Genomic DNA, 16,379 nt, shown 5'->3' with positions numbered 1-16,379 from the left:
AGTTGAAATACTATTTCACAAAATAAGTCGAAAAAATTGTGACCGGGAAACACTTTTCAGCAGCTTTTCAAACAACCGGAAGTTGAGGTTTTGTTAGCCAGTTTGCTAGCTAAACGCTAGCTGCTAACCAAGTTGTAAAGTTGCGATATCTTTATTGACAGGCTGACTCTGGAAGAAACAATGCGGGACAACGGGTGTTTGCACATGAACATCGACGTGTGTCCTGACACGATAACGTTCAATTGCAAAACAACCGTTAATGAATTTTGAGAGGCGTGCAGTTACCGAAGCTAGCATAGCTTTGCTAAGGTTAGTTAACGTGACAGAAAGCTGAACTGGAACCACAACACAGTCGTTTAGGATTATTTCGACTTTAATCTCGACATTTCGACTTTATTCTCAACATTATGTCTTTTCTTCCCGAAGTTGTATTTCGACTTTATTCTCGATATTTCGACTTTATTCTTGAAATGTTAAACAAATTTCAAAAAATCTTCCCGTACTCGTACTTTCATCATCCATCTCGTGTTAAGTGAGCAGCCTCTTCCTCTTCTGTACAATGTATTTAGTGGAACGTTAATGAATTAGTTGACCAGTCAACTAATGGAAAATTTATTGACAACTATTGAGATAAATTACTGATAAGTTTGTTTTTGTTTTGATCAAAAAAGTCAAATAGTGTGAGGATTTGCTATTGTTCATGGTCAAACTGAAGGTTTGTTACTTCCGCAATGTCAATCAGTCTGATTTATATATAAACTGCTCTATTACCAGTCCTTCTTTTCCCTCTGTCACGCTTAAACCTCTTGAACTCCAAATAGTTGTGAGCTGTTGTGAATGAGGGAATACATAATGGAAATTGCCAGGTACTTCACTCAATCCTCTTTTGTCTTTGAGCAACATAGTTTTAATCCAGTTTGTCTTCTGCTCTGAGGTTTTTATCTTGAGTCACTCTGGTCTATCTCCCGGGCTCACGGTGAGGCAGAGCCAGGCCTCCATGGTTCAGTGGCCCGATTGATTTTCCACTGCACAGTCTAGATAAACCTGTGGTTCTCTGCAGCCTCTGATTGCCAGAAAAACTGTGGTGATGAATTGAAAGAGTCTCAGGCCAGAGAGGCCATGTGGGTATTATACAACAATACAACGAAATGATGAGAGGGAAAGTTGCCTTTGAAGAAGATGTTACTGATTGAATTAAAGTCATCTTTGTGAAATGGTATCAACACCGTGGGACAAGGGTAATGCAGATTCTCTGTGTCTGAGAGTCCACTTGACATCCTCTCGTGGTGTCTCTAGTTGTTTTGATCTCTGACACATTTACTGCAAACACAGTGTGTGTGGTTTTGAACAAACTGTTCAGATTACTGGTTTGGCCCACTGACATGTGGAATCTGTTTAAGCACAGTTGTGGTTAAGCATTCCATTTAAAGCCCCAGTGTGTAATTTTCTGGCGGCATCTGGTGGCAAAGCTGCAAACCTGCAACCAACTGAGCAACCGACAGGGACACGTTATGGTGGTGCACCGCTGATTCCGTTTCTGGTTTCCGGCAGCACTGAAACTCAACGCGAATGAAGCGTATTCCCGACCGTTTTGTGCAACAACCGTATTCAACACGACGTAGCAAACATGGAGACTTACACAGAGGTCAGGTCCACCTCATGTAACTATAATTAACTAATTCAAAGTTGACGGTGATTATACATACATGAACACATAGTTATGGACAATATATCCAATATCTGTGAATAAGTTCTTCTAAATATTACAAACTGTAGCTTTAACTAATATCTGGACTAAAATGGTACTCAGTAGTGGCCCAACAGTCCCATTAATTCAATCAAGAAGCACCAAATTACACACACTCATATAATATTATATGCCGGATTTTTTTTTTACCGTCTAGATCCATGCATTATTCCCTGGGAAATCAGTGAAAATAATATTAATGATAAAAAAACATTGAAAAAAAAATCTATCTTGCAATGCTGGATCTGCCACCTTGTCCAGGACTGAGCCAGTATTCAATGGGTTATTTTGTGGCCACCAAATTTCATGTAAATTTGTTGCATAATCCTGCCGACAGACAAACAGGCATAATTCACACAGCTACTTGTGAACCCATTGTTATACTGCAAGACATTTTGGTGAGAAAAGTTTTTCAGACTTGTTGACCAAAAGTGGCATTATTAGTCGCAGAAGAAGTAGATGAAGATATATGGTGTAATATGCGATGTGCTCTAAATCCCACAAAAAGGATAAGGCGATAACGGCATCATGGGCGGAAAACTGCTATCAGAGAGGTCCTGTTCTGGAGGAGAAATACTTTTTCAAGGGCAAACTAGTAAATACAGTAACCGAGCAACAATAAGAAGAACACTAATAGGATTACTCCAGCACTGACATTTTTTCCCAGAAAAGTTGCAGCCTGACTTTTCTTTAAGTCTTTAAGTCTCTCTCGCTCTCTTTTTTTTGTTTAGATGGGTTAGGAGCGACATGGCAAACTGGTGTCACAGATGGCTGCCTTTGTTCTGAAGTTTTCAGTCCCTTTCACAAAGCAGAGAGGATGAGCAGTTTGTCCATGCTTCCCACACTTTACCCAGGGGGCAAAAGAAGAGCAGACAAGGCATCCCCAGCCGGAGCCAGTGAATTTGAATGTTTGAAATTCCCACCACCGAAGGGGGTCGTAATGGATTTAGCTGCGGCGTCACGTCACAGTGACTGAAGGGACTCTACATTCCCTACCGCCAGATGAAGGTCAAATGTGAAGGTTAAAAATGATTAACTGTGAAAATACTGAGAGCTGCTCCTGTTGTCCATGTGTATTGTGAGCTGATGGAATAATGGAAACTATTAAAGTTACATACCAAATAGTGACACAAAAACAGGTGAGTGAGGATACTGAATCTGAAAACGTGGTCTTCGTGTTTCATTACCATAGACACTGGTGACGTCACAGCATTGCTCCCGGAGGATTCAAGGCTTTCCGCTAGAAAACAAGCAAAAAATATATTTGTATGATTTGTGTGTTGAGCGTGCAACCGTGTGATATCAACAAAATGAACACTTAATAGTGGGAGTCAAAAGATCTAGATTTCCTCTGACAGAGCATGACACATGGCTAGAGTATGTTCATATGTTGTGTTGTGGTGCTGCCATCATTTTCAGATGCTGAAAATGTTTAAACTTTAGAGATATCAGCAAAATTTGGTCCATGTTTGCACAACATAAATTCATTCACGGAACAGATATTCAATAGGCTGAAGTAATTGCCGAAAATGTAGTTGCGGAATTAAGTTTTAACCTAAAATTGTCCTGGGTTTGCAGGATCATCCATTGATCTCGTCTTCTTGACAGTTCTTATAATAAACAGCAAAGGTTAGCATGTTAATGCCATAGACCAGTGGTTCCCAACCTTTTTCTTCAGGGACCCATATTTTCACTATAGTATACATTGAGGACCCCCACCGCCCCCCAACCAAAAAATTAAATATCTTTATTATATTTCTTATTTTTACTACATACATTTAAAAAAAAAAAACAGTAGCAGCATGGAACAATTAACTCTGGGTTTACCCCCCATTTCTGGGTGGTTTTCCGCTTCGGTTTGCAGACTTTTAAACTTTCATTCGCCAATTTCTCACTGCAAATGACACACTCAGCTCTAATTTTGTGCATTGCCTCTATAAAGCCAAAGTCAATATATCTGTCATGGTACATCCTCTTTTTTCCTTTTGAGAAATTCCCCACTCTCTCCCTGACGCTTTTTTTGTCCTCATTAACGCCGCATCCTCTCTGCATTCAATCTGTAGCTCGCTCGATCACCGGGTCTCTCTCGACATGTGAGAGGGGAAACTGAAACTGAAAGTATGTGTTCTGCGCTGAACCTCGACAACACGAAGCGCTTATGCCTGACTGATTCTCTCTGCTCACGTCGAGGGGAGTGGGTGGATTAGGACAGACGAGTCGGGGCCCCCCGGTTGGGAACCACCGGCATTGACAGTGAATTATGTGAAACCAGATTGTCTCAATTGCCCTCTGGTGGCTGGCTGCAGTATAGGGCATAAACCCCGCCTCCTCCCCATTAGCAGATGGACCAGATATAATGCGTAAAATACAGCATTTCAAAAAAAATATTTTTTTTGTCATTTCTGGTAGTTCTTAGCACACTGATGTAATAAAAAGGAAAATCTTCCCCCTCAATTTTTTTCTCATGCCTGGCCCTAATACTCTTCCGTAGAAAGGTCTGCCCACCTGACCTGTGATACTTTACCCAGCAATTCTGAACGCGGCAAAAAAATATAAATGCAAATATTGTTTTTTTTCATTGAAACACCAATTAGTCTCATCACAGTTCCACCTTGTGAAGGAGTACCTTATAATTAACCAGTATATGTTAATTTTAAAAAGAATACTGGCAGGTCTGGACTTTCTTCTGGTGGTCCAATATTTCCGAAACTAATGGGCCATTAGGCTACAGCTCTCCTGCTGGTAACAGTTTGAGTGTAAAAGCTTCCTTGAAATAGCAACAGGAACACTGCTCTAATTTAATTCTCAGAGATTGTTCTATAACTGGCACGAGTACACACGGCCATCAAACTATTAGCTTTGGCAATTTACTATTTTTGGGCGCTCTGAGACACGCTGGAGTCCACAGGCAACATGATTTGACTACTGTGACAGAATGTAGACAGGAGCTCGGTAACTGCAGCTGAAACAGACGGTGTTCCATGTACCCACTGCTGTCTTGTCCCCGGAAAGACGATTTCTTTTTCTTTATTAATCCGTTTCCATGTTCACCTCTCGGCCTCTCTGTACTTGTCAATTTCAAATTGAAAATGTACATTTTTATTGTCATGAACCTGATTTGGTCCAGTAATGCCATAGAGGGCAGTTTTATGAGTCATGCATGTGTTTCATGTGAGATTGTGTGTCCACCGCTCTCAAAAGCCTGAGACCGGTCTTTCAGCCTGTATTTAGTTCACGACTCTCATTGTCTGATTGCTCAGAGTGATCATATGATCTCTCTCTCTCTCCCTCTGTCTTTCTATCCTCTGTGCGCTTTGTGATGATGCCTTTTGCAATAGTGCCTTCACTCCTCCAGGTCGTCTGTGTATCCTCTTTCTCTTTCTTTACTGCCTCTGTCAATACTGGCATCAGACTGCTCACTTCTATTTGCCTTCACATTCCCTTGTCCCCACCCCTCTCTCTCTCTCTCTCTCTCTCTCTTCGCCTCTGCCGTCTTTCTGTCAAAGTGTGTGTGGCACGATTGAGAGTACATCCAAAGGACGGTCCGTTACAGACTCGGTCCAAAGGCAAACCAAAGGAAAAGATTTTTTCTCTTTTCTTAATGCTTGCATGCTGTGATTTTTTTAACGGATGCTTCTAAAATCTTCAGAAAGTGAAATCCAAGGACAAAACAAGTGCAGCGCACAGAAGTGGACGGAGAGGTGGATGTACAGTACTACTCCCGTTTCACGCCTTCTCTCGTTGCAAAGTCCCTTTGCAAGTGGCACAGGGATCGGACAGTGAGGATTTGTTTCGTTTTTTTTTACTTCTCTCTGAGGCTCTGGATGTTGTTTCTTTGCGAGATTGCCCGGAGACATCTGGAGAGACAAACTAGAGAACGTGCGATAGGCAGAGATGTAGGAGTGAGTCGAGTGTAGCGCATGAGGAGCAAGTCAGTTAACAAATGGCTGCACAGGCTGAGCCACACATCCTGTTCAGAGCAAGAGGTGCCCATTAATCCTCTCTCTGTAATTCTACTCACCTGTATGCCAGAGGGCAAGAGGTTATGTTAAATTGTTTTTAATTAGCCTTCAATTTTCTCTGATGGTGTTTTTTTGTTTATACACCTGAGGTTATCTAATCTCAACCCTGCTGCCTCTCTGATGGGCGTGTGAGTGAGATGTCTGACAATAGCAGGTGCTGACTTAATTATTATGGGGTTATTTCAATCATGAGGCTGTTGGTCTGTACTGTAGAGGACTCTGTTGTGCGGTGTGACGGTTTGAATCGCTCTGCATTCCACCATGTGCCCCGTGGGAGCTCGAGCTTTACAGGGTCCCATGAAAGGGACCACTGGCTGTCCGACCATTGGTTTTATTGTCCACCATCGGAAAGCCTGGGTGGTGTGGCTGATTCTGGGATGTATCGCCGTGTCTGCAAAGCAGAGCACAACTCTGTCGTGGAGGTCTGAGAACTCTGTGACCGCTGGACCTCGGTTGGCGGCAGCTTCGTATTCTCATGCTGAGCCACATCACCAAGCGACGAGGCACCGCTCCTCGCCACCCATCTCAATATACAGGCCTCCAGCATCACTGAAGGGTGGTCATGGTGAGTGGCAAAAAGTTTCAGATGGATTTTTCAAGCCCTCTGGTACAGTTACTTTTAAACCAAGTGTACAAGTTCAGTATGAAAGAAAGAACTAGCATGGATTTGTAGGGAAATTAAAAATAGAATAATTATTAATTTTCTCCCTTTTGCCAGCCTTCTCTTATTTTTCTCATTGGTAATTAGTGCACCAATGTCAATTGTGTCAAATTGTGCAGAGGTTTTTTAAAATTATTTTTTAAACTATTATTTCGCCGACAGTAAAATTGCTGTGTACTGTACCACCAGGGAAGCGGAGGGGTGTTTTTGATTTAACGAGATGGAATGGTGAGGTAACTCAGGTGGCCGAGGGTCTCAGCAGGTGTGTATTATCTGAAGCCATGGTCTGGATAGCGGAAATACTTTGAGTGCGTGTTTAATTTGGTAAATTTTCTTAATCCCTACACAGCACCAACAAGATGCTGATGAACGCACAGCAGACTTGCCCAGCCCTAATGGATACACAAAATACTAAAGAAAATACTGTTGCAGCAATGAATCTACATTCATATGTAGAACATAATATATAAAACACAAATTTCTAACATGAAATTCAGTCCTAATAAAACCCACCTCATCATTGGTTCTCCTCCATATAGACCCCCTTTGATGAAAATCCAGCTTTTAACCTGGTTAACAAATCAATACAATATTTCATGAGAAAAATAAGTAGTCAACACCATGGCTAATAATTTTCACCTTGGAACTGCAGAGAATAAATGACGGTGTCCAAAAGAAAAAGACATAAAACAAAGCCATGAGTCATGGTCTCATACATCACATACCTGAGGAACATAGCCCATCAGCATTTTGGGTGAGTTTTCCATATCATATCTCTATAGCAAACCTTCAATTACCAAACCTCCAATTACCTCTCGTTTTGTCATATCAAAGAGACTGTCCTCCAACAAAAAACAACCAGTTTTTGAAGTAGCGTATTACAACGTATGTGGTCGTTTTGAAGGCCGCAGACCTCCGGCGTTTGTTATGTACATGACTGCTAGAGGTCAGCAGTGGACCTGGTAAGTCTGTCAAGTTTGCATATTTAAAGGGGCAGTAAGCGATTCTTAAGCAATACATGTTTTGTAAAATTCTGCAAATATTTCATCACTGTCCGCTAGCAGTTGTTTCTGTTTGCGTGCCGGAAAAGAATCTGGGTTTTCAGCGCAGCCTTGGCTCTTTAAATTGACAATAAAACAAATGGATCAGGTCGTACCTTACAATAGCTGAAGGCTCATGTTATCTATTACTGTTACGCTTCTAACATTGTAGAGTGTGATACATGAACCATTCTGATATATTTACTCTATACAATTCACTCTTTTTTTAATCATTTGTCCATTTATGGTTTCAACATGTCTTCCTGAATTACTCCTCCATTCCTGTACCAATTGTCATTGTGTAGTGTACAGTAGCAAAACAGATAACAAGCGGATGTGCATGTTTGGAGTCGGAGCTGCAGGTGAGCGACTGAGGGGTGGGTGGAGACAGAGGTGAGGCTAATTTGCATATCCAGAGAACCACAAATAAAACATAAATCAAATGTGTGATGTGCAGTAACAAGTGTTGAACATGTGGTGGCTAAGAACAAGCTGATCTCCGTTGATTATAGGAAACCAAAACATTTGTCCATCACATCGTGTCAGAAGTAAACAAAAAAAATGGAGCAACTAAAGCCGCCGACCAGCTGGTGCCTGGAAGGGAACCTGGCTGAAAACTGGCATTGATGGATCCAGAAGTTTGAGCTATAACTCGTGGATAGTGGCATCTCCAACAAAATCGGGTGTCAAGGGTGTCAAAGTCAAGTGCGCAACTTTTCTACATGTGGCTGGAGACGAAGCTATTAAGGTGTTAAATACCACGGATTTTGGTGATGACACATTTTTTTCATGAGGGTCCAAGGAAAGTCAATTTATGCAACGTGACTGACATGAAAAGTAAGGCAAAGGACTGTGAGTTTGACCAACTCACGAAGTCGCTGATCGTGTGTGGAGTGAGAAATTATCAGGTCAGAGCGGGCTTCTCAGAGTGCCCAACTTGTCGTTGAGCAAAGCTGTGGACATCTGCAAGGGCTAACGAAGCTACACAAAGCGACATGAAAGCTTTACATCAAAAAAATGGACTGATGGTAAACAAGCTCGTTTAAATTAAGGTTGTGAAAAAGCCAAATGACTGCAGTGTTAATGCCAAAAGTGAAATGCAGCAAATGTGGATACAAACAGCGATGCAAGTGTCTTTTGGTCAAACAGGCAGAATGTGCTCACGAAAATAACACTGGTCGCATGTGCAGAACAAATAAAATGCAGCAACGCTTTTGGAAAAGAGAGAGGACAATATATGAAATTTAAGAAGAAAGTTGTTTTTTATTGGAGCAATTGAAACAAGAAAGTGAGTGGGCAGAAGCTTACATTCAAGTTGGATACTGGTGCAGACTGCAACCTGTTACCTCTTGCAATCTTTCAAGTGGCTGGAAAGGAGGTGCCATTAAAGAAGTCCAGCATCAAGTCAGTGACATTGTTTAGCCACATGCTAGTGCCATTGGCCATGGGAAAGTTGAAATGTGAGTACAAAAGTGAAATGCATGACGTAGAATTTCAAATAAGACCCAATTTACAAGCTATCTTAGGAGGAGATGCATGCACAGACATGGGGATGATAAAAACATTCTACAAAGTAATCACAGAAGAGGATGCAAAGATGTGTTCACAGAGTTGGGGGGTGTAAATGGACTGTATTTATATAGCGCTTTTCTAGTCATATAGACCACCAGTACCTGGGCAGCATCACATTCAGATTGATTCAACTGTAGCTCCAGCTATCCACCCTCCCAGAAAAGTGCCTCTAACACTGAAGGACAAAATCAAAAGTGAATTAGACGAAATGGAGAAACTTGGTGAGGTTGTAAAGCAGACAGAACCTACTGACTGGGTTATGAGCATGGTCACAGCAAGAAGATACAACTCTGCATTGACCCCCAAGACCTCAACAAAGCCATAAAGAGGGAACATTATCCCTTACGGACAGTTGAAGAGGTTGTGGCTGAGATGCCAAATGCAAAGTTCTTTCCAGTATGGGATGCAAACCATGGATTCTGGCAGATACAACTTGATGAGGACAGTTCCAATGTATGTACCTTTAACACACCATTTGGTAGGAACGGATTGAAAAGGCTCCCATTTGGTGTCTCATCAGCTCGGGAGGTTTTCCGGACATGCATTGCTCAGAGACTGGAGGACTTGGAAGGAGTTGTGAACGTCATGGACGACGTTCTGGTGTGGGGTGCAGATAAGAAACAACATGACAAAAGGCTGAGACAGCTTCTTGACAGAATAAGGTGCATCATCTTAAAGCTGAACAAGACAAGTGCGAGATTGGAATTACCGAAATTGTCACAGTCTGCATTCCCCTCACCTCAGTCATCTTATCCTCCCAGTACTTTTCCACTGGCCCCTCCCCCTCCTCACCTGTCTGCCAGCCACTCCCTCCTCATCAAGCCAACTCCACTCAGCCTGTTACCACAGCTGCCACTGGTCTGCAATCTCTCCACCATGCACTCACTGCCAAGATTGTTCATTGTTCCCATGCATGACTCTCCAGCGTTGTTCGGACTGCTTTCCTGGTATCGACCCTGCCTGCCTCTGACTACCCCGTCTTGTCGCCTTCCCGGATATCACCTCACCCTTCTGTCCCCGACCACGAGCTTCGTTCCGTCCCTCCTGGTTTTCTGTCTACCTCTCCCCTTGGGTGTTTGGTGAATCCCTACTACGGCTCCTCAACTCCCCGCCTGTCCTCGACTCTCCCTCTCGCCTGTCCCTCTCTGGTTTGTCTGCTCCGCTGATCGGCTCTTCTGGTTTCGAACCCTCTGCTCTCCTGACTACATCTCTGGCCTGTCCTCTAACGGAACCTTCGCTCTACCCTGAGCCGCTCAGTGAGTACGGCAATTCCTCGCCTGAACTATTGCCACGTGTACTCTCGTTCGACTCGGCTGAGTCGACTCCCCGACTCACCTGGGAGGCTCCAGAGACTCGTTGCCTGCAACCTGCTCTGAACTCTATCCTGTGCTGCCTAACTGCTTTGATTCCTGTGTGTGACGTAAGTAAAGGTCATTATCAACCATATCTGTATTCTCGAGTACTGCAATTGAGTCCAAAACACACCCGTTACAGAAATAAAGTAAACTGGACACATTCTGAGTGCAGCGGGCCTGAAACCAGACCAAGACAAAGTCAGAGCTATAGTAGAAATGCCCCCAGCACAGGACAAAGCTGCACAGTTTTTAGTAGTCCCTTATAAGACGGTCCAATACGTATCTAGATACATGGGCAACGATACAATTCAGGGACGATACTTTTTGATATGGAATGATATAGTGTGATTTGATTTAATATTGAATCCATTTGATGCGATACAATTAGATTGAAATACAATGCAATCTGATAGTTAATATTCATTCAATTTAAAGATTTATTTTTTATCATAAATGAAAATAAGCCAATTCTATAAAAGAAGCATTGCCTATCCCTTGCATGGGTTTCCTGGTGTTGTCTCACATGAACTGAATGGGGGGAAAAAAAGCCAGACCGGATGAATGGGAAAGACGCACGTAAACATGAAGAGTTGAAGGAAAAAAAGGCAGACAGGAGTGCCGATCGCAGATATAGATAGATCACAAAAGTTGTATTCTGAGTCAATGAAGCTTTTTTCTTACCCTAAATATGTAATTGTGAGGACCAGAGGTGAGTTTTAGGGATTTAAAGAGTCAGGAGAGGAACTCAAAGCATGACTTGATATTTGATGGCACAGACATGACTTTGGGAGAAGCTGTTACTAATAAAATTAACAACAGCTTTGTTCCACTAAAGTGCAACAGTGAGACAATGTGCACAATAGCAGTTCCTTGAAACTGAAACAATGACAACAAATTCAGATATCCTTCCTTTACATTATGTATTTCCACCCTTGCTTTTTTGCACTGGGACATTGCACTAACCCTAACCCTACTTTCGTGAGAAAAGGCTTTTTTTCATACCAGAGTCCTTAAATTAGAGTCTTAGATTTAGAAGACATGTAAATGCTGAGTCCAGGTGTCAAAGATCAGACAACGAATGTGATGAGCAATATAATTTTGGAAACTGAATCCACATAAGAGTGAGGGAGCAACTGTAAAGCTAAAGGGCCTTTTCTTTTTCTTGTTGCTGAGAGAGGGTTTTTTTCTCTCCCCGTACTGCCTATTCTATAACTTGATGAGGCAAAAGTCCCATAATTATGTTTTTCACTATTATCTGGACATTTCGCATTCACTTGGACATTCTGTATTTTGGATTGGATTGGAAATGTCTATGGCTGCTTTTGCAGTGTTTTATCTGCTGCAGCACTGCCTTTTAACTGCTGCTTATGTTTTGGCGATTGCAGTGGGACACTTTTTGAGCCTCACAGCAATTGTTCCTTTCCAGAAAACAGCTTGCACAGTAGTTAGTCACCAAAATGCCACGTGTAGTACTTTTAGTGAGTGTGAGTGTGAGTGTGATTGTGTGTGTGTGTGTGTGTGTGTGTGTGTGTGTGTGTGTGTGTGTGTGTGTGTGTGTGTGTGTGTGTGATAGCTCAGCTGACTCCACTCTGTCAGATGACATCACAGTGGTACAACCTAACTGTCCCACCAAGAGAGATGCACCTTTGCGGTATTTGCGTCAGTATCTGTGTCAGTAATGCACACAGCATTGCATGAGTAAAACTGTACTGCTGAACTCTCTGGCTCAGGATTAGATGTCACCGTATGCTGCACTGACATTGTACAGCCCTGCAGATTTTAAACGTTGCGTAAATGAACATAAGAGCAGGTGACATGTTGAGGGAAAATTTATTTAACCATAATAATTATACTGTCACTATAGTGGCTGCTTTGTCTCCGCAGAAATATATAACACATTCATCGCCACAGCCTTAATGGGTTTAGGGGTTAGACAGCTGCACATTGGTTCTTTCGAATAGTAATTTTAAAATACAGTACATAGACATTGTCGCGACAGCAGTCTATGGAAAATATAGGGAGAAGGACAAATGGCTGGCTCTCTCGCAGAATTTTGCTGTGAAACGACCACCAGTTTACCAGGAAACAAATACCACAGGCTGTCACAATATCCAGGCTGTATGCACACAGTAAAGCTTGCCTGTTGCTGCGCTTGTGTGTTACTGTATTTGACTGTGCTGTCTATCAAAATATTTCACTTTATCCATGGTCATTAATTGGGACACGGCATGTGTGCATTTGGTTCCATCAGAGGAAAACATGCAGTTTTTTGTGCAGGAAATGTTAACTGCTGCCGGTGGGGAAGGTCTGGGAATGGTTATATTTGATGGGTGTCTGTGTTATCCGTGCTGCACATGAAATCTTTATTAAAAACCAACTGAGAGCATTTTTTAATGCGTGAATATATCTTTTTATGTGTGGTTGTGGTTGTTTTGTTGATTTCATCAATTTATGTGGACATAAAGTTGGTGTTACCCAACCCCTTCACACTGTTGGCCCCACAGTGTAACCACTTCCAGGTAATGGAAGCCCAGCCTCTGCACAGCAGGCACAACACTTAAAACCTAAATTTGGACTCATGCTGAAACTTTAAAAGACACAATGTTAGCTTTTTTAAAAAAAAGAATGTATAACTAAGTAAGAGAAAGTGATGCAGACATAAAACTTTTGTATAAATATCTGTGTAGACAATTACCAATTGCCTTACACTCAAGAATAAATTAAGAAATTTCTCCATCAAAACATGTAGTGCAGACCTCCGATAAACATGTCCTTCTGACAACGCTTCTGAAAAGGGGAAACATGAAGCTAAAAATAGATGGAGGACCAATTCCCTAAGGAGGCACATATGTGACAGAAAATTAGCAACAAAGCACACAAAGTTAAATGAATAAAAATATTAAATAAAACAGTAAACACAGTTTACACAGAAAGATCATAAGAGGCTGTTAATGACAACTACAGTGGACCAAGGCAAAAAAAGAAAGAAAGATTATCGCACATGGTATTCCTCCCCTCAAGATGTGTAATAGATTTCATTTGCACAAATCTTTGCATGTCATCTTTTGCAAAAAACACTGCATCACAAGCAAACCATTCGTCATGCACTCTTCGAGGTCATTGTGTGATTTTGGATGCATTCTCACACTCGTCATCTCTTTTTGCAAAACTTAAGTGTACGTGAGTATGCAGTGCAACCTGTTCCACCAACCTTACCACTGTGGTTTTACCCGCAGCATTCACAGGATAACGTCTGACCCCAACAGAAGTACAACACAATCACAACACATGATTCTGCATCGTTCTGCCCATCCTAAGGGGCAGAGGCATCAGCCCAGGTCCACATTTATCTTCCTGCTTTTGCAGACATGTGGTCATCCACATGGAGAACAGTAGGGGGTGGGTGGGCGAGTTTTGGAGCATGCGTCTACAACTGTTACACCCACGCAGTATAAGCATATTGTAGAGATGAATAAACAGTTTTCCAGCAGTCACAAGGAGGAGGCTATGTTTTCATAAAAGCCCTAATTTGTACAGGCTAAATCAGCGGGGTGTAGAGAGGAGAATGGGCTCCAGGCTCTGGCGACAAAGTCCCAATGTGCCTGGCGTTGTGCCAGAGCAAAGACCCCAGTCATCCGCCTGGGCCTTCTCATTAGCATTAGCCCGTCTAAGTGTGTGTGTGTGTGTGTGTGTGTGTGTGTGTGTGTGTGTGTGTGTGTGTGTGTGTGTGTGTGTGTGTGTGTGTGTGTGTGTGTGTGTGGGCACGCTCATTAGCTAGTGTTTTCGTGGGTGCAAACCTTTGTATACAAGAGCACTGGTTGCGTGGGCTTCTGGTCAAATCATGGGAGGTATGGTACGACAGCGCACACACATACACCCTAACACACACACTTACCTCGACACACACACAGATACACTCATCACTGCCTCCCAGCTTGGCAGCAGTCATATGGGGCAGCATATGGCAAGACCGCCAACATGTTAAGGCCAAAAACCAATGGATACAGTACACTCACTCTGCTCCCTGGGGGAATGAAGCAGCAACAAGAACCTTTCATATCAATACATGGTTTGAAATACACTTATTTATGCAACGTCTACAAATTAAGGCGACTGTTTTAATACATGCCAAAGCAGAGCACAGGACACACATTTGCATTAAGTGAGGATGATTTGCTCAAAGTGAGGCTGTGTTGATGCTTTATAGCCAACGCAGTGGAAAGAGGGGCTGTATGTGATTGTAAATGGATGATATGTATGGATGGTATAACAGCGGTAACATAATTAGTTCTGTTGACAGAGTTTTACAAGCTAATGTTCTTGTAGTTTCACAAGCTTCCAAGTGGAAAGCTATAACTTACAGATTCCATGTCCAACAGTAAAATCCTGTGCCTGAATTCCATATTTCAAGACGTTTTTTATTACAAGCTCCAGACCAAGGAGAAGTCCTTCAGTACACAGAGCATCATTAATTTTGTGTAAGAAAAAAATTGTAAAATAAAAGTGCGATGACCAGCAAAACATGAATAAAAGGGTGAGATGTTAGGGAGATTTATAGCCTGTGGGTGTGATGTCGCTAGATGAAATGACAGCATTGTTAAAAAAAAGTTTATTTTTATCTTAGGAATTAGGTTTTGACCGGATTCATGCCATCACACCACAGGCAGAGTCTGCAAAATACCAAACGAGGATATGTCAGGGGGAGAAAGATTTGATACAAGATAATCAATATCCATAGATGTTCCGGTATATTTACACACACTTATTTCCACTTTCCCTAAAACATTTGTTTTACCTTATAAATGCATTAAGGGTATTCCCACCACAACCTGGATAATTAGATACAGACATCCAAAAGTATCAATAAATGCATGTGCAAATAAAAAAATAAAAAAAATATTGGCACCAGTACAAGTGGATGTGTGAGAGACCAGGGAGTGCAAAAAACGGTAGTGCAGATAAAAGTGGAAGAATAAGGGTTTTATTCACCTAAAATATAAAGTGACAAATAAGATAACTGTATACTTAACAGATCTGCAAACTAAACAGAACTTAAACAGAACACCCTTCGGGCTGATTAACCAGTTCCACCTACTGAGGCTGGTGTGATGCAACAGTTTAATCTTTTGCCAGATTGCCAGAAGGATGGTAAACTACGGGACACTGACAGGAAAGTTATTAACACACACTGAATTTAACTCGATTGCGTGCACTCAATCTAGAAAAAAAAAGCAGATCTAAAAAGTGTCTGTGTCTTGTATTTATGATGTTAAACAAAATAACTGAAACACATATGTTGTGTAAGGTCATCTACTGTGGCAGTGAACTCATCTGAACTGTGCAGAATACAGATTTTCGTCCATGTGTGGACGTCGGTCACAAGTAACTTTCAGCGGAAACAGGCAGAGACTAATTTCACATTCCATTTCATTACGTGGAAGGACACAAAAAAATGATGAATTTATAGTAACTGCATCATTGATAATACATGGATAGTTCATAATTATTATTGGATATGTTCAAATGCAGGAGTGGATTTAGTCATTTTGGGGGCTCAGGTAAACACAGTCATGGGCCCCTCCACATCCCTTGTTCTCCCTTATTATCAATTCTTATTAATTACATGAACAATGTGATCTCTGCATGACATGACTGTACTTTATTGTCTATTGTCATGAAAGATCCTTCATTGGTGTGTCAAATTTGACTAACTTGTATTTCACTTGAAGATTTCTGTTTCATGCAACTTTATAATATTCCTCCACTACACCTACACTATATTCATCTGACAGCTTTAGTTACATTATAAACTTTTTTTTTCTTCATATCCTTCCTGTCCAGGAAAAAACACGTATCGCTGATTTTGAGTATGAATGTAAGTGATAACCTGAAGGATGAAATGTTCCTTTATAGCTGCTGTCGGTATGATTTGCAAAAATAACTTTTTTTCATATTTGCTGAAACTGTCGCTATATGCTGGTA

The 16,379-nt window shown here is 41.7% G+C and overlaps 1 protein-coding gene across 8 annotated transcripts in view; it reads left to right on the top strand.

The window, feature by feature from the left end:
• The window catches only part of nrxn3a (neurexin 3a), a 170,097-nt gene that overhangs the window by 130,610 nt on the left and 23,108 nt on the right, over window positions 1-16,379 (top strand). For 2 of the 8 annotated variants that reach the window (XM_035610720.2, XM_035610721.2), the window contains exon 1: window positions 5,268-6,334. The exons of the other annotated variants lie outside the window; for them this stretch is intronic. In XM_035610720.2, coding sequence (XP_035466613.2) covers window positions 6,031-6,334 — 304 coding nt within the window. In that variant the 5' untranslated portion in view covers window positions 5,268-6,030. Of the gene's footprint in view, window positions 1-5,267; window positions 6,335-16,379 lie in introns of those variants that run through there. 8 annotated transcript variants of the gene reach the window in all.

The sequence above is a fragment of the Scophthalmus maximus genome, chromosome 15 (genome assembly GCF_022379125.1).
Source record: "Scophthalmus maximus strain ysfricsl-2021 chromosome 15, ASM2237912v1, whole genome shotgun sequence".
NCBI lineage: Eukaryota > Metazoa > Chordata > Actinopteri > Pleuronectiformes > Scophthalmidae > Scophthalmus > Scophthalmus maximus.
The sequence above is the reverse complement of the archived record's forward strand: the minus strand, read 5'-3'. Positions and strand labels throughout refer to the sequence as shown.